The sequence below is a fragment of the Anolis sagrei genome, chromosome 1 (genome assembly GCF_037176765.1).
Source record: "Anolis sagrei isolate rAnoSag1 chromosome 1, rAnoSag1.mat, whole genome shotgun sequence".
Taxonomy (NCBI): Eukaryota; Metazoa; Chordata; class Lepidosauria; order Squamata; family Dactyloidae; genus Anolis; species Anolis sagrei.
In genome coordinates, this window is record NC_090021.1 from 248,300,347 (window position 1) to 248,314,704 (window position 14,358).

The 14,358-nt window shown below is 40.2% G+C and overlaps 2 protein-coding genes and 1 long non-coding RNA gene across 4 annotated transcripts in view; 2 read left to right on the forward strand and 1 right to left on the reverse strand.

Annotated features, from left to right (window-relative positions):
- The window catches only part of PIK3C2A (phosphatidylinositol-4-phosphate 3-kinase catalytic subunit type 2 alpha), an 84,537-nt gene extending 81,202 nt beyond the window's left edge, over positions 1-3,335 (forward strand). For both annotated transcript variants that reach the window (XM_067462632.1, XM_060767812.2), the window contains one exon: positions 213-3,335. In XM_067462632.1, the coding sequence (XP_067318733.1) occupies positions 213-395 (183 nt within the window). In that variant the 3' untranslated portion in view covers positions 396-3,335. The remainder of the gene's footprint in view (positions 1-212) is intronic.
- Positions 3,241-8,902, reverse strand: LOC137095804 (uncharacterized). The gene is made up of 2 exons (XR_010908924.1): positions 8,447-8,902; positions 3,241-3,544 (listed from the first exon to the last, which is right to left on the reverse strand). It is a non-coding gene; the product is annotated as an uncharacterized lncRNA (long non-coding RNA).
- Positions 8,903-8,945: 43 nt separating this feature from the next.
- On the forward strand, positions 8,946-14,152 carry RPS13 (ribosomal protein S13). Its single transcript, XM_060767799.1, has 6 exons — positions 8,946-9,048; positions 10,076-10,124; positions 11,343-11,421; positions 12,324-12,493; positions 12,890-12,990; positions 13,995-14,152. Exons 1-6 carry the CDS (start codon positions 9,026-9,028, stop codon positions 14,026-14,028), a joined length of 456 nt encoding a protein of 151 aa, XP_060623782.1. The 5' UTR covers positions 8,946-9,025; the 3' UTR covers positions 14,029-14,152.
- The last annotated feature ends 206 nt before the right edge of the window (positions 14,153-14,358 follow it).

Genomic DNA, 14,358 nt, shown 5'->3' on the forward strand with positions numbered 1-14,358 from the left:
AAATGATAGAGAATATTTCAGAATAAATCTGTATTGTATAGATAGATGTAAGTTTGAAGTTAGGAACAAATAATTGGCATGTTTCGGCCTTGCTCTAGAATATAATTGTAATGTGTTTGGATTAAGAGCGGCCATGTCTCAACCCCAGAAATATACTATGGGAAGGAAGGGTATAACTCCTCTTACCAAATCTCTTTCTCGTTTGTTCATAGCTTGTGTACAGTGGCTATAGCAAGGAGACATTGAAGCAAAGGGAGCTTCAGCTGAGTGTACTCAGTGCAGAATCGCTGCGTGAGAACTTTTTTTTGGGTGGTGTCATTCTTTCCTTAAAGGATTTTAACTTGAACAAGGAGACCGTCAACTGGCATCGGCTTGCTGCAGTACCATATTTGTGAACCTCATAACTTATAGAGGTGAAAAGAACAGATGCACCTCAGCTCCATTTGTATTTGGTCACAGTTTCCTACTTGAAGATAACACAAACACTTTGGCATAAGCCACTGCAGTCCAGCACTTTGCAGTTGGACCAGCCGTCAACATTTTTAAACACAACTTTGGGCAAACCATCTCCACTTATGCTTTTTACTGTAATAATATTCAAGCATTGATGTAAATGAATTGTACAAATGTAATATCTGTGGATAATGAAGTTTTAAACCATGCTTAGATGTCCCAAATTAAAACTTGAGGTTTTCTAGTTTCAGTTTGATCACATTTTGATTGCTTTGTACTCCTGCTGTCATTTGAAAAAATCCCAAGTTTAAAAAACGACTCAAACTGTCAAAAGGGAGATTTGAATAAGCAATCAAATTAGCCCTCATATTCATTAAACCTTTTTGAGGCTGTAATTGGAATGAGTGCCAATGATGAATGTTCTAAATAATGGTGCCTTATTTTGCCATTAAACTGCTTCTTATACCTCATACTTGATAATTAAAAAAAATATCTTTTTTGTTAACAAGCTTTTTTACCAAGCTCTTTTAAAAAAGAAAGAATGTGGCACTCTCCGTTTTATTTAACATTTTCCCTTCAACGTATTATATTTTCTGAGAACAAACTTAAATGAACTGACAGTTACTTGTTTTGCTTTGACCATTTTTGTACACTCTTAAATAATAATTTCATTAACTGTACATATTATATGGCTGCAAACCCAAGTGGTTTTATGCCATGGTTGACTACAAAGCACATACTTCTCTAGAAATTAGGTATCACTGATATTTTGCCGGGGTTTTTGTTCAGTTCCCAGGTCACATGTCCAATATAAATTACGGTACCCATTAGCCCTATATAGCTGAAACATCTGCTTCAAAGTGTGGAAGGCCAGAGCATTTGTTGTTGGTTGAGTCTAAGTTGCACTCGAAATATTGGGTGATGAAATTGAGAGTGACAACTTGAGCTAGCCTTAAGAGGTGTTGAGCACTCTTATGACTACTCTTAGTAATCCACTATGTATCCTATCCCATTTCTGCGGCAATTGGCTCGCCCTTATAGGAATGAGTGAAAGAAACTGTACACATTTCTGGGACCCTGCACATAAGGTGTGTCACCTTTATACAACTGCCTATAACAATGAACGTAAAGTAAAATAATGCAATGGTAAATGAGAGTAAATACTTAACGTAATACAATGATAATTTTGGATATGACAAGACAATGACAATCTTTCTTGCACAATGAAACTAAAATGCAATCTAATTTATTTCCTTTATAAAGTATAGTGAAGTACTTGCTTTTGAACCTAGTATAACAAGTAGAAGGGAGGAATGGACAGAACTTTTGGGGTGCCTGAAACTTTCATGGTCCAACTGTATGCAGATACCTTGGATTGTTTTCTCAGTGTTAAGACTGCATTATTGCTCATTATAACCTTTTGCCATTTTAGAGCAACAGACTAATTCTATTAGCTACAATAAACATGTAAGTAGTGACCTATTTAGAAAAAATAGAATAAACTAACTAAAAGATTGTATTTCCTGCACACTTGATGCTTTTGAGATGCATTCCAGTCCACCAAAAGGATCACAAGTCACATACACACAGGAAAGAAAGCTACTGCTTTTATGAAATGTTCTATTAAATTAACTGAAAGCTATAGGCACTGCATTGTTGCAGTTTGTTATTAAAGCACAGTATGTGAACAGCACAAAACGACAGATTTAAAAGACTTGTAGGAGTGGTTTGCAGCTGCATCTTTTGGCTGGATGTTGGTTGGAATATGCCCTGTATCTTACAGTAGCATTTTCTTTTGTAGCTGATGCCTGTGCCTTTTATCCAACTTCGTCACTTTTCAGATTAAGTACACATTGACTTAACACTTTCTAGACAGATGTTTTAAAAGCTGTTCTTCAATTACCTAGTAACGAAAATTGTAGTAGAGAAACATTAACTTTGCCTCTTTTCAGATTATTTACAGTGGTGTGAGACTCAAACAATAAATAATTGTCCACATTTGTGGGGGGGGGGGGACCATTTTGTATTACTAAAGCTGACAGACACAAAAGGGGAGGAGGTAATACTTGGGATAAAATTTGACTCTTTAATAAACAACATTTTTAAAGTGTAGTCTCATAGCATTTTTATACTTTATTAATCAAATAAAACCTTATGTATTGTATGTGGACTGCAGCTACAAATGTGTGTCTTATGTACATTTATTTTGTCACTTTGAGGAATACATGTTGCTGTAAAATAATCACTTCCACATTTTCTGTACTATATAACTTGGCTATGACTTTGCACTGAATTTTTTAATATTACTGCCTTTTTATGATATACACAGATATATATATATATATGAAAGCATGAATGATCTTTGATATTTCTCTTTTTAAAATTACAATGGTATAGACATCTTAGCATCTTGCCTTAAGCCTGAGTGCTTTTCTAGGAGACTGACTGTAAATGCAGCTTTCAAAGTTAATTCAGATATTTGCATAATGTGGTGGCCACAGTCTAATACAGAATTAATATATGCGTAGGTCTGTATTGAATTGTAGCCAATGCATGCTTTATGGAGGAAAAATAAATCAGGCAATATTGTACCATTCTCACAATCCATAGGAATTTATTTTTCCTTTTTGGCTTTATACTTTCATACTGTGACTAAAAATGCAGCAAAAGTTTATAGATAATAAAATGAATTGGGAGCAAATGTAGACATTTGCCTTTAAATGTCAATTTATCTGTAAGAACCAAATATTTCAGTTGAATTACACTGATAGCTAATAAAGATGTACAGTATTTCTATCAACAGCTTAACCCATAATATATGGGTTTAACGTGACTCCATAACTGTCCTACAGTTACATTAAACACTATTCTGAAATAACAAATGTCTTGGCTCTTGTTCTTCAAATGCACCGTTTTGTGCCAGGAAATTTTTAAAAGATGCTTATGCCTTAAATAAAGCATGTGTCCATTGATTTAGTGAAACATGCATTCTCTGGATTTTTCTGTCAGTATTTTGAACACGCAGCCTTTACTCTGGGTTCTGGGTTGATTCTTCTACAGCATAAACCAATCAGTGAGGATCTGAAAAGGCCTTTGAAGTGGAAGACATGACCTGGTGAATAAGGATTTGAAGAAAGAAGTGCTTTTCTGTCTCTCATCCTGACTGATCGGAATCTGAATACGCCTCATCCCTTGAACATGCCAGTGTTGCCAAGTCTAGTCATACCCAATATTTGTGTTAAACTGTTCTGTTTTATGGTGCAACAACCTATCCGTGTTCCCTGGTTTTTCTTTCTGTAGCAATAAAGATTTTGTCAAAAAGGAACAAGAAGGCAAACAAAATAAAATATCCATAATGCCATATATTGAAATGCTTCTCTCACAGCAACACTAGATATGCTAAGGAATGTGTTTGACATTAATGGTATTGAGCAGTCTTGTTTCAAAGCAGTTCTGGGACTGGCTTCTCGGCATCCAGTTCAACTTGCTGACCCTTCCAACTTTCTTGCCTTGTCAGTTTTTAAACATTTTAGTGTTTGGATTTTTTTTTTTTTAGAAAAAAACAACTCACTTATTTTGATGAGTCTTTTTTCCAACTTCCAAAAGGTATGACACAAAATGTATGTCTGGTTGTACAAAGTGGGGAATGGAAATGTTGGGGATTCCCCCCCCCCCCAAATACAGAATGAGGTTCAAATTACCAGGCCCTTAAATCCAGAGTGCAAGGGATAATTCTGAAGCCTCATTTACACAGACCATTTAATGCAGTTTGAAGCCAGCTCCAAGATGCACTTCTCCAATTACTAGTCAATCGCTTGGTTCCAAAGCCACATCTTATTTTTTTTTCCCTGAAGGTCAGGAGAGGGGGCTGATCTAATTTTTCTGGGGAGTTCCAGAGCCGAGGGGCCACCACTAAGAAGGCCCTGTCTCTTTTCCACAACAATCGCACCTATGAAAGTGGTGGGACTGAGAGCAGGACCTCCGACGACCTTAACCTCTGAGGTGGATCATAGAGGGAGATATGTTCCGACAGGTAAACTGGGCCAGAACTGTTTAGGACTATAGGCTAAAGCTAGCACTTTGAATTGTGCTCTGTAACAGACGTGGCAGCCAGTGGAGCTGGCACAACAGGGGGTTGTGTGCTTCCTGTATGCCAGTAAGGAATCTGGCTGCCGTCCATTGAACTACTTCAAGTTTCTGAAAAATCTTCAAGATGGAACGAGGGTGTACTACCGTGGCCAAATCAGACTTCCCAAGGTATGGATGCAACTGGCGCACAACTTTTAATTGTACGAATGCTCCCCTGGCCACTACCAAGACCTGGGGTTCCAGGCTCAGCAATGAATCCAGAACTCCCCAGCTGCGAACTTGCCTTCAGGGGGTGTGTAATTTAACACAGTTGTAATCGTATACTCTGATTCAATTCCACCTTAAAATAGGATGCCATGGTTACGCAGCCCTTCAGATCAAAGTAAGGTTTTCGTGTTGCCATGTTTTAGGACTCTGGACTTCTCTTGGAACCTATTATTGCATTACCAAAACTTAACGCTTCTTTTTTTTTAAAAAAATTGCAACACATTTGGGCTCTGGTTGATTGACCAGCTGCCCTGGAAAAAAATATGTTTAAGGCTCTTTTGGGAAGGTGTCTTGAAGGGCCTTCAAAGTCCGTTGATGCCCTTAGATGTCACTTTGCACTTTCACATCCCAGAAGTTTTAATCACCTCTCAACAAAAGATTCCCCCAGGCACTGCCAGGCCATCAAATGCTAATCAAGGTGGTCAGTTGAAACATTCACACCTAGCTCCAACAGACAAGAGTCCTTTGTCCCACCCTGGTCTTTCCACAGATATATAAACCCACTTTCCTAGTTCCAACAGACCTCACTACCTCTGAGGATGCTTGCCATAGATGCAGGTGAAACGTCAGGAGAGAATGCCTCTAGAACATGGCCATATAACCCGAAAAAACCTACAACAACCCAGTTTTAAGAACTACTGTGTAGTGAATTTGTTACTCTGTGAAATTTTAGTGCATAGCTCTGTTTGCAGGGGGCAGATAGGGAAGAATAGAGACAGAGAGGATAGCAACAGCAGGGACAGGATTTATTTGCATATGGAGGGCGATTGGTCATATGCAGATTAGCATAGGCCCAGGATTTCAACAGGTTGGGAGACAAAATAACAGTTGGGTAGAGCAGAGCTGAACGTTCTAAAGGGGCGGAGTTAAATTCAAAAAGGAGGAGTTAGTGTGGAGAGTTTAAGAAATGACAGTTAGTTAAGAATGGCTGCTTGTGAATTGAGTTAGGAATGGCTGTTTGTGAAGCAGTTAGGAATCTGTGTGAAGAGAAGTTAATCCTGTCTGAGAGAGATTGTGGGGCATCTCTGTTTGATAGAAGTTATTGAGTGTAGCTCAAGTTACAATATTATCCTGTCAAGAGTTTGAAAGGAAAAGTAACCAAGTTAATGATATTGAAAGTAAGCCTTAAGAACGTGACAAGATACAAATGTATTCCCAAGTGTTGGAGCTTCTATATATATAAATTTGTTAGGGGCATCCAACGAGGAAACAAAACTCAAAAACCTCCCAACGAAACTTAACCAAAATTCCCATGCCCATAACACAACCCACAAGGTACAAACATATCTACTCAAAATGAAAAACAACACAACAACACACTCACAAAACGGCAAAACAACAAAACTCAAAAATCCCCCAACGAAACTTAACCAAAATCCCTGTGCCCATAACACAACCCACAAGGTACAAACATACCTACTCAAAATGAAAAACAACACAACAACACACTCACAAAACGGCAAAACAACAAAACTCAAAAATCCCCCAACGAAACTTAACTAAAATCCCTGTGCCCATAACACAACCCACAAGGTACAAACATATCTACTCAAAATGAAAAACAACACAGCAACACACTCACAAAACGGCAAAAGAACAAAACTCAAAAAAAAAAACCCAACGAAACTTAACCAAAATTCCCATACCCATAACACAACCCACAAGGTACAAACATATCTACTCAAAATGAAAAACAACACAACAACACACTCACAAAACGGCAAAACAACAAAACTTCAAAAATCCCCCAACGAAACTTAACCAAAATCCCCGTACCCATAACACAACCCACAAGGTATAAACATAGCTACTCAAAATGAAAAACAACACAACAACACACTCACAAAATGGCAAAACAACAAAACTCAAAAATCCCCCAACGAAACTTAACTAAAATCCCCGTGCCCATAACACAACCCACAAGGTACAAACATATCTACTCAAAATGAAAAACAACACAACAACACACTCACAAAACGGCAAAAGAACAAAACTAAAAAAAAACCAACGAAACTTAACCAAAATTCCCATGCCCATAACACAACCCACAAGGTACAAACATATCTACTCAAAATGAAAAACAACACAACACACTCACAAAACGGCAAAACAACTGAGCATGCGCATTGGCGCCCAGCCGCAAGTTCCATCGCGCGCGCACATGGCCTTCCGGCCAACGTTCCCTCTGCGGAAACCATGCCCACTCCAAGCCCCGCCGCGCCGCTTCCCGCACACACACACACCCTGCCGCACACACACGCAACCCCACGCTCCATCACTCCCCCCGCCGCCACACACACACATGCAACCCCACGCTCCATCACTCCCCCCACCGCCGCACACACACGCAACCCCACTCCCCCCGCCGCCGCACACACACGCAACCCCACTCCCCCCGCCGCCGCACACACACACGCAACCCCACGCTCCATCACTCCCCCCGCCGCCGCACACACACATGCAACCCCACGCTCCATCACTCCCCCCACCGCCGCACACACACGCAACCCCACTCCCCCCGCCGCCGCACACACACACGCAACCCCACTCCCCCCGCCGCCGCACACACACAGGCAACCCCAGGCTCCATCACTCCCCCCGCCGCCGCACACACACACGCAACCCCACGCTCCATCACTCCCCTGCCCCAATCTTACCTCCTTTTACTTCAGGCCACCTCCAAACCCCACCCCGCCCCTTCCCGCCCTGTCAAAATCTAGGAAAGATAGGAAGGAAGGAAAGAAGGAAGAAAGAGAAAGGGAGGTAAAGAAAAAGGGGGAAGGAAGGAAAGTTAGAGGAAGAAGAAAAGGAAAGAAAAGGAAAGATGGAAGGTAAGAAAAGAGAGACAGCAGAAGAGAAAGAAAAAGGGGGAAGGAAGGAAAGAGATAGAGAAAGAAGAGGAGAAGGAAAGATGGGAAGGAAGGAAGGAAGGAAGGAAGGAAGGAAGGAAGGAGGAAGGAGGGAGGGAGGGAGGGAGGGAAAGAAGGAGAGAAAGAGGGAAGATTGGCCACAGCAACACGTGGTGGGTAAAGGTTGTTATTTCTATTATTATTATTATGCTATTGTTCCTATGAGACCCTTTTAGGGGGAATGGGAGAGGTGTCAGGTCCCAGGGGCAATGCATTGCATTATTGTTGTTGTTATGATGGTGGTGAAATAAGAGGAAATAAAAAGTGAAAGTAGGAAGCAAATAGGGAGGGAAGAAAGGCAAATGAAGAAAGGGGGAGGGAATGAAGGAAAGAGAGAAGGATGAAACCAAGTAGTGAAAGAAGGAAAGAAACAGGTAGAGAAGGAAGAAAGTAGAGAAAGGGGGAGGAAAAGGGGGAAGGAATAGGTAGGGACCTCTCTTTCGTAATAGTCCAGATATCTACCTCAACTTTGATAAGTTTTACTATAGGCCACAGCAACGCGTGGCAGGGCACAGCTAGTAAAGTTATAAATAAACATTGTTAAATAGTTGCATACGAGAGCCTCAAGCCTGTGGTTCAAAGCCAAGAGGTTTTTGTTTTACAACACACAGAGCGTCTCGGGTATTAAAGTGTTGGCAGAGGACCACACATATGTACATGCTTCTTTACAAACTGGTGGCTTCCCTGGCGTTACATACTGTCATTTGTAGTAAAAGCAAAACACACACCTATCTCCAGAGGATGAGAAAAACAGGTGAGATCTCAAGCCATAGCATTTTTCAGCACTGTTCTTGCAAACCCTGGCATTCCAGGTTTTTGGACTTCATCTCCCAGAACCCCCGACCACTGGCCTCGGCAGCTGAGGCTTCTGGGAGTTGAAGTCCTCAAAACACGTGGGCCTAGCGTTTGGGAAATCATAGTTGTAAGACAGGCATGGGCAAACTTAGGCCCTCTAGGTGTTTTGGACTTCAACTTTCACAATTCCTAACTGCCTCAGGCACCTTCCTTTTTCCCCTGAGCCGCTTAAGTGCCTGCTGTAGGGTATTATGTAGCCCAGGTAGCTCCTTAAAAAAATCTCCCTCCAGTCTCATAAATTCAACACAACTCAAGGAAACAAGCTTTCCACTCCTCCGCCCTCTCTGTGGTTCAGGCCTAACAGAGAGACCAATTTATTCCTCACCCCCTCACCGGAAATCGGAAATGGTGGAGTAGACACCCGGCACCCGTGCGCGTTGACGTCACTTCCGCTGAAGGAAAGGCTTGATCTGCGCAGCCGCCTCGCGGAGCTCTTTCTTTCCGCCGCCATCATGGGTCGCATGCACGCTCCTGGGTGAGGGCCCCGGCAGGCGGGAAGGGGAGGGGGGCGAGGGAGGGAAGGAAGGGCTCCGAGGGGAGGAAGGGGGTCTCCTAGGGTCCCCGAGAGAGGCCTCTGACCCCCGGGAAGGCCCTGGAGGGCGGGGGCCGAGCGCGAAGGGAAGAGAAGGGAAGGCGGCCCTCTCGCTAGGCCGCGTTTCCCCTCGGCTCAGCTGTGGGTACAGCTACACCAGGCATGGGCAAACTTGGGCCCTCCAGGTGTTTTGGACTCCAGCTTCCACAATTCTGCAACACAAGTGGCAGTTGAAAGAAGAGAAGCAGGCAATAAACAGGCCTTCACTTCCTTAGAGGTGCAAAAAAGGATCAATTGGAGAGTCTGGGAATGCCTTAGACGTAGGGGTTGGAAATAGCATTTTGATGTAGTTGATTTTGATTGATTGGGCCAAATTGAGGCTTCAAAAGGCCCGGATGATATATTGAATGGTTGTAACCAGGACATTTACTCTCCTGAACTGTTTGGATAAGCATCTGATCAAAAGCACTATGTCCAGGATGAAAAGAGGAAAAGACAGTAGGGGCATGGGAACAAGAATTTGGAAGGTGTGAAATGTCCTTGGAAATCCTACAAAGTCCAACCAAGCTGCTTCTCGGGGTGGCACTTCCTTCGTTTTCGTGATTCCCACAGTTTTTTGTTTGTATCACAAAAGCAAAAATAGACATTTACCAAAGTAAAAGTTGTTTTTGCAACAACTCAGCTAAAATGCTAACCAAAACTCTGCTTGAATTGCCATTGCTTTGTCATCACAATGATGCCGGTTTTGAAGGAGATGTGTATTAGGTATCACATAATGAATAGCATGTTTTGGTTGCTGTGAGTGTTTTGAGCTGTATGGCCATGTTCCAAGAGCATTCACGACTGGCATGGCAGGCGTCCTCAGCGGTCTTTAGCGTTAGAAGGATTCCAGCCATGTAAGGCTTCGACAATAGCATGTTTGTTATAAATCTTTGAAATAATTGACTTTTGGGGATTTTTTTTAAAACAGGAAGGGCCTGTCCCAGTCGGCTTTACCTTACAGGCGAAGTGTGCCCACAGTAAGTAATGTGTTCAGTTTATAATCCCAGTTTGGTTTAGGGGCCATTCACACTGCAGATCAGCAGTCCTATTTATGTTAATAGAGGGGACTGAGTGAATGGGCCCCTTCACAAATATATTTGACTTAACTTTACACAATATTAATTGATACAAAATACATCTAAAATTTAAAACTGTGATTCTACATTAATTGCCGTATCTGGTATTATTAGTCTGATGAGGCACTAGAGGAGCTCTCTGAAAGAGAATTAAGTGCTTCTCTATAAACTCTGAATTGCAGGATTCTATGGGATGGAACCATGGCTGTTAAAGTGGAATCATAGTGCCAAAATTGTGTTGTGTGAGTGAGTCTTGCATATGGGGACGACCTACTGGTGCATGAACAATGCTAACATGGATTAATTATGAATAAAAGTATATAAATTTAAGCTGTTCAGAAACATCCTGTATTTGATCTTTTTACAATAGTAAAAAATATCTTTTTACAATAGACTTTCAGTTAACTTGAACTTACACACCAGCCAGAAAATTCAAAGAAAGACTACTTTAAATAAAAAGCTGTTTTTATAATACAATAAAGCAGTAAAATTGTTGCATTAAGTTACGTTTTCTTTATTTGCTTTTAATCACTGTATTTCAATATTCGTATGAAGTCAGTGCAAAGTTTATAGTATAATATGATTACAGTATTACACCTATCTTTAATAGTAACTCTCAAGCAACAAGAAAGTACATTTATCTGGCATCTACCACTCCCCGTGGATGCCAGTTAACTGATAGTCTACTGTATTAGGTTTATTATTGGTATCCAAGCTTGTATTATAGCAAACTACATTAACCTGTGTTTGGGGTCCAACTTTCTTAACTGTTTGACATACTAAGACTTGGCATGTTGGCACCTTTCTTAGGTTGCTTGCATTTGCAAATAGAAAAGAACCAGCAGACAAAAAAGTTTTGCTACTTATAGAAACATCCAGTGTGTTAATGTATGTGTGTGTGTGTTCAGAGAAAATGGGATATAAACTAGGTAAATAAATACAGGTGCAGCTAAAAGAAACACACAACACTTCATATGCCCTATTTAACAGGAGCTGCTCTGTGTCCAGTGTTAACTCAACTGATTATTTGGTTTAAATGGCACTTGTATTGGTCAGTAGTTTGTGTGTTTGCCTGTTGGACTGTGTGAACTAATCTGGCTCAAAACTGATCTCTTGCAGTGGTTGAAACTTACTTCTGATGATGTTAAAGAACAGATCTACAAGTTGGCAAAGAAGGGTCTGACTCCCTCACAAATCGGTATGTACAATTAAAATCCTAATTTAGCTTGATGCTTCTAAATTTATCCAAATATAGTAGATCAGTAGAACATACAGTACAATTGTATTGCTTGGAAGTGAATAGTAATAATAATAATCGCTTTATTTATATTCCACTCTATCTCCCCGAGGGGACTCAGATTGGATTGCACTATACACATATAGTGTCTTTTATACCATGAACAATGACATGCAATACACAAACAAAGGCAAAGGTTTCCCTTTTCCATCTCTAGAGTCTGGAGGTAATACTCAACTCTGGCCATGGGAAGGTGCTCTTGTTCCATTTTTCCATGCCGATGAGCCTGATGTCCATAGACTAACCTGGTTGTGTTTTGCTGGCATAGCTGCATGGGCGCCTTTTACTTTCCTCTACTCACATTACATGTTTTTGAACTGCTATTAACAGTGCTTAATGATTTATTTGTATAACTGCAAGTCTTTCAAGAATTAAGCACAGCAGTCTTGTTTAACTCCTGTAATGTGTAAGATTAGAGCCTTAGATTTTAGTTAACAGGTAACTGAATTGCTGACGGTTACATTTCTATTTAAATACATTATATAGAAAGACTATTTAACAAATAAGTCAGTGGCATCTTTGGCAGTCCTTAGTGTCTCTTAGAATTGTAATGCAAGTGATAACTTTAGCCCAATTCATTAAATGGCTATACTTGACAAACTAATTGTATTTCTAAAACAACAGAATCACTGTCTTGCTCAGGTTGCTCACGATGATGATTGTTGGTAACCATTCGTAGTTTCCACCAGAAAGGTTTTCCTTTGTATTGGCTAATCCTTCCTTAGATGTCTGAGTGAACACCTTAAATACTATGACTGAGTTGTCTGGCATTTCTAATGCACAATTTCCCTTTTCTGTTTTAGGTGTAATACTGAGAGACTCCCATGGTGTTGCCCAGGTTCGCTTTGTGACTGGCAACAAGATTCTTCGGATTCTTAAATCCAAGGGACTTGCTCCTGATCTTCCAGAGGATCTTTACCACTTAATCAAGAAGGCTGTGGCTGTCCGTAAGCATCTTGAGAGAAATCGGAAGGTAAATAGATGATAATTTTCAGTCTTCAGGTTGATAACATATTTTGAGAAATATTATTTTAAAAGGGGCAGATTAAAGGAGAATGAAGTGTATTTTACTTTCCAATCATAAAACAAGTGATCACTAGTATATCTAAGCAGTTATATGCACTGCATAGAATGCAAACGGTTCCCAATATAATGAAACTATATCCAAATTTACCATGGTTTCCTCTTTATAGAAATAGGGATCCATGATCTTATTGAAAAGACTTGAGAATTATTATAATGTTTTAGAATGAGACTGTCATTTACCTTCTAAACTGATAAATTCTCACAAATGCCATGCTCCAGATAAACCATATTTTTATGACTTTTCATCAAAACCAGGATTTGTTCTTTTTTCCCCTGTTATAAGGATAAAGATGCCAAGTTTCGCCTCATTTTGATTGAGAGCAGAATCCACAGGCTGGCTCGCTATTACAAGACCAAGAGAGTACTTCCTCCTAATTGGAAGTAGTAAGTATAAGTTACTGTAGATTTTTTTTTTTTTTGCTTCAGATAGAAAGAACTTGTTTTCCAGACTGTAATGGAAAAGGATCATATTTGTGCAAGGAAAAATTATTCTGCACTATACTAACTTTACGTAATTGTTTAGCAATTGATTGTTGTATACTAGAGCAAGAACTATTACACTGGCCAAAATATTTTGGTGCCTACAAATGTTAAACCTGTTTCTGGGTATATTTGAGGAGCTGATTCAAAAATAGCTCCAATTTCCCCCTATCAGCTCTAGTTTTTGAGATACAGAACATAGGCCATCTACCAGTTGCCACCTGTTCACCCATAGAAAACTATGATAGCCATATCTGAGGAGCTGATGCTTGTCTCTCCAATGCAGTTTTCTGAATCACTGGCCTAAACAACCACAGGAATAGGCTTAAAACTAAGACATCAAGAAACATTGGGGATGGGTGGAGACAGAGATTCTCTGGGACAGCATTCTGTTCTCAGAGTGGCAAAGTCATTTGTTTGGAAACTCACAAACAAGATGTGAATGCAAAAGCATCTTTTACCTCTTCCACTTAAAATGGCAGTGACATACAACATCTATTTAAAGCAGTGGTTCTCACCCTTTGGTTATGGAGATGTTTTGGACTTTGACTCCCACAATTCCTAACACCTGATAAAATGCTTTGGATTTCTGGGAGTTGAAGTCAAAAACACCTGGAGAACCAAAGTTTGGGAACCACTGATTTAGAGGAACAGAGTGGGTATAAAGACCATAAGGCACAAGAATGTATTTATATTGGAAGATCATTATTCCTTTTAAGACCTTATCTGGGTCAGTTCTTTGGTGGATAAAATCTCCCACAGAGAGTCACTGTGATGATGGTATTCCAAACATTTGCAGTTTTCTTTAGTGTTGGCCAGTCCTTCCTTGGATGTTTGAGTGACCTCCTGCTGGGGACATTAAATACCGAAATGTATTATTAACACTGTCTCATTTTTTTCCCCTTTAGTGAATCATCCACAGCATCTGCTCTGGTTGCATAAGAGTTCTTGTATTCACCGATGGAATTAAATCATTTGCATTTTCTTCGTCATGCCTACTTCCATGAAAGCTGATAGAATCGGATGTCATCTTGACCAAACCAATAAAAGCTTATGATTTTTTCCACTCTTACTTGTAAATGGAGTTATTTATAAAAATTACTTAATGTACTGTAATGGGGTGTAAGCCATTGGATACTAGGGGATTGATAGTACAAGTTTATAAAAAGTTTGTAAAGTTTGACTGCAACTTTCAATACTTGAGTGTTAAAACTCAGTTGAAAAAGATAGTAAATTACTTTCTGTTGAATAATGATACCAGACCAGTCTTGA

Excerpts from the sequence above, each read along its gene's own strand:
- RPS13 (XM_060767799.1), top strand. The coding sequence starts at position 9,026 with ATGGGTCGCATGCACGCTCCTGG. Across the intron at positions 10,125-11,342 it reads ACAGGCGAAGTGTGCCCACA|TGGTTGAAACTTACTTCTGA; the intron begins GTAAGTAATGTG and ends GATCTCTTGCAG. Across the intron at positions 12,991-13,994 it reads CTTCCTCCTAATTGGAAGTA|TGAATCATCCACAGCATCTG; the intron begins GTAAGTATAAGT and ends TTTCCCCTTTAG.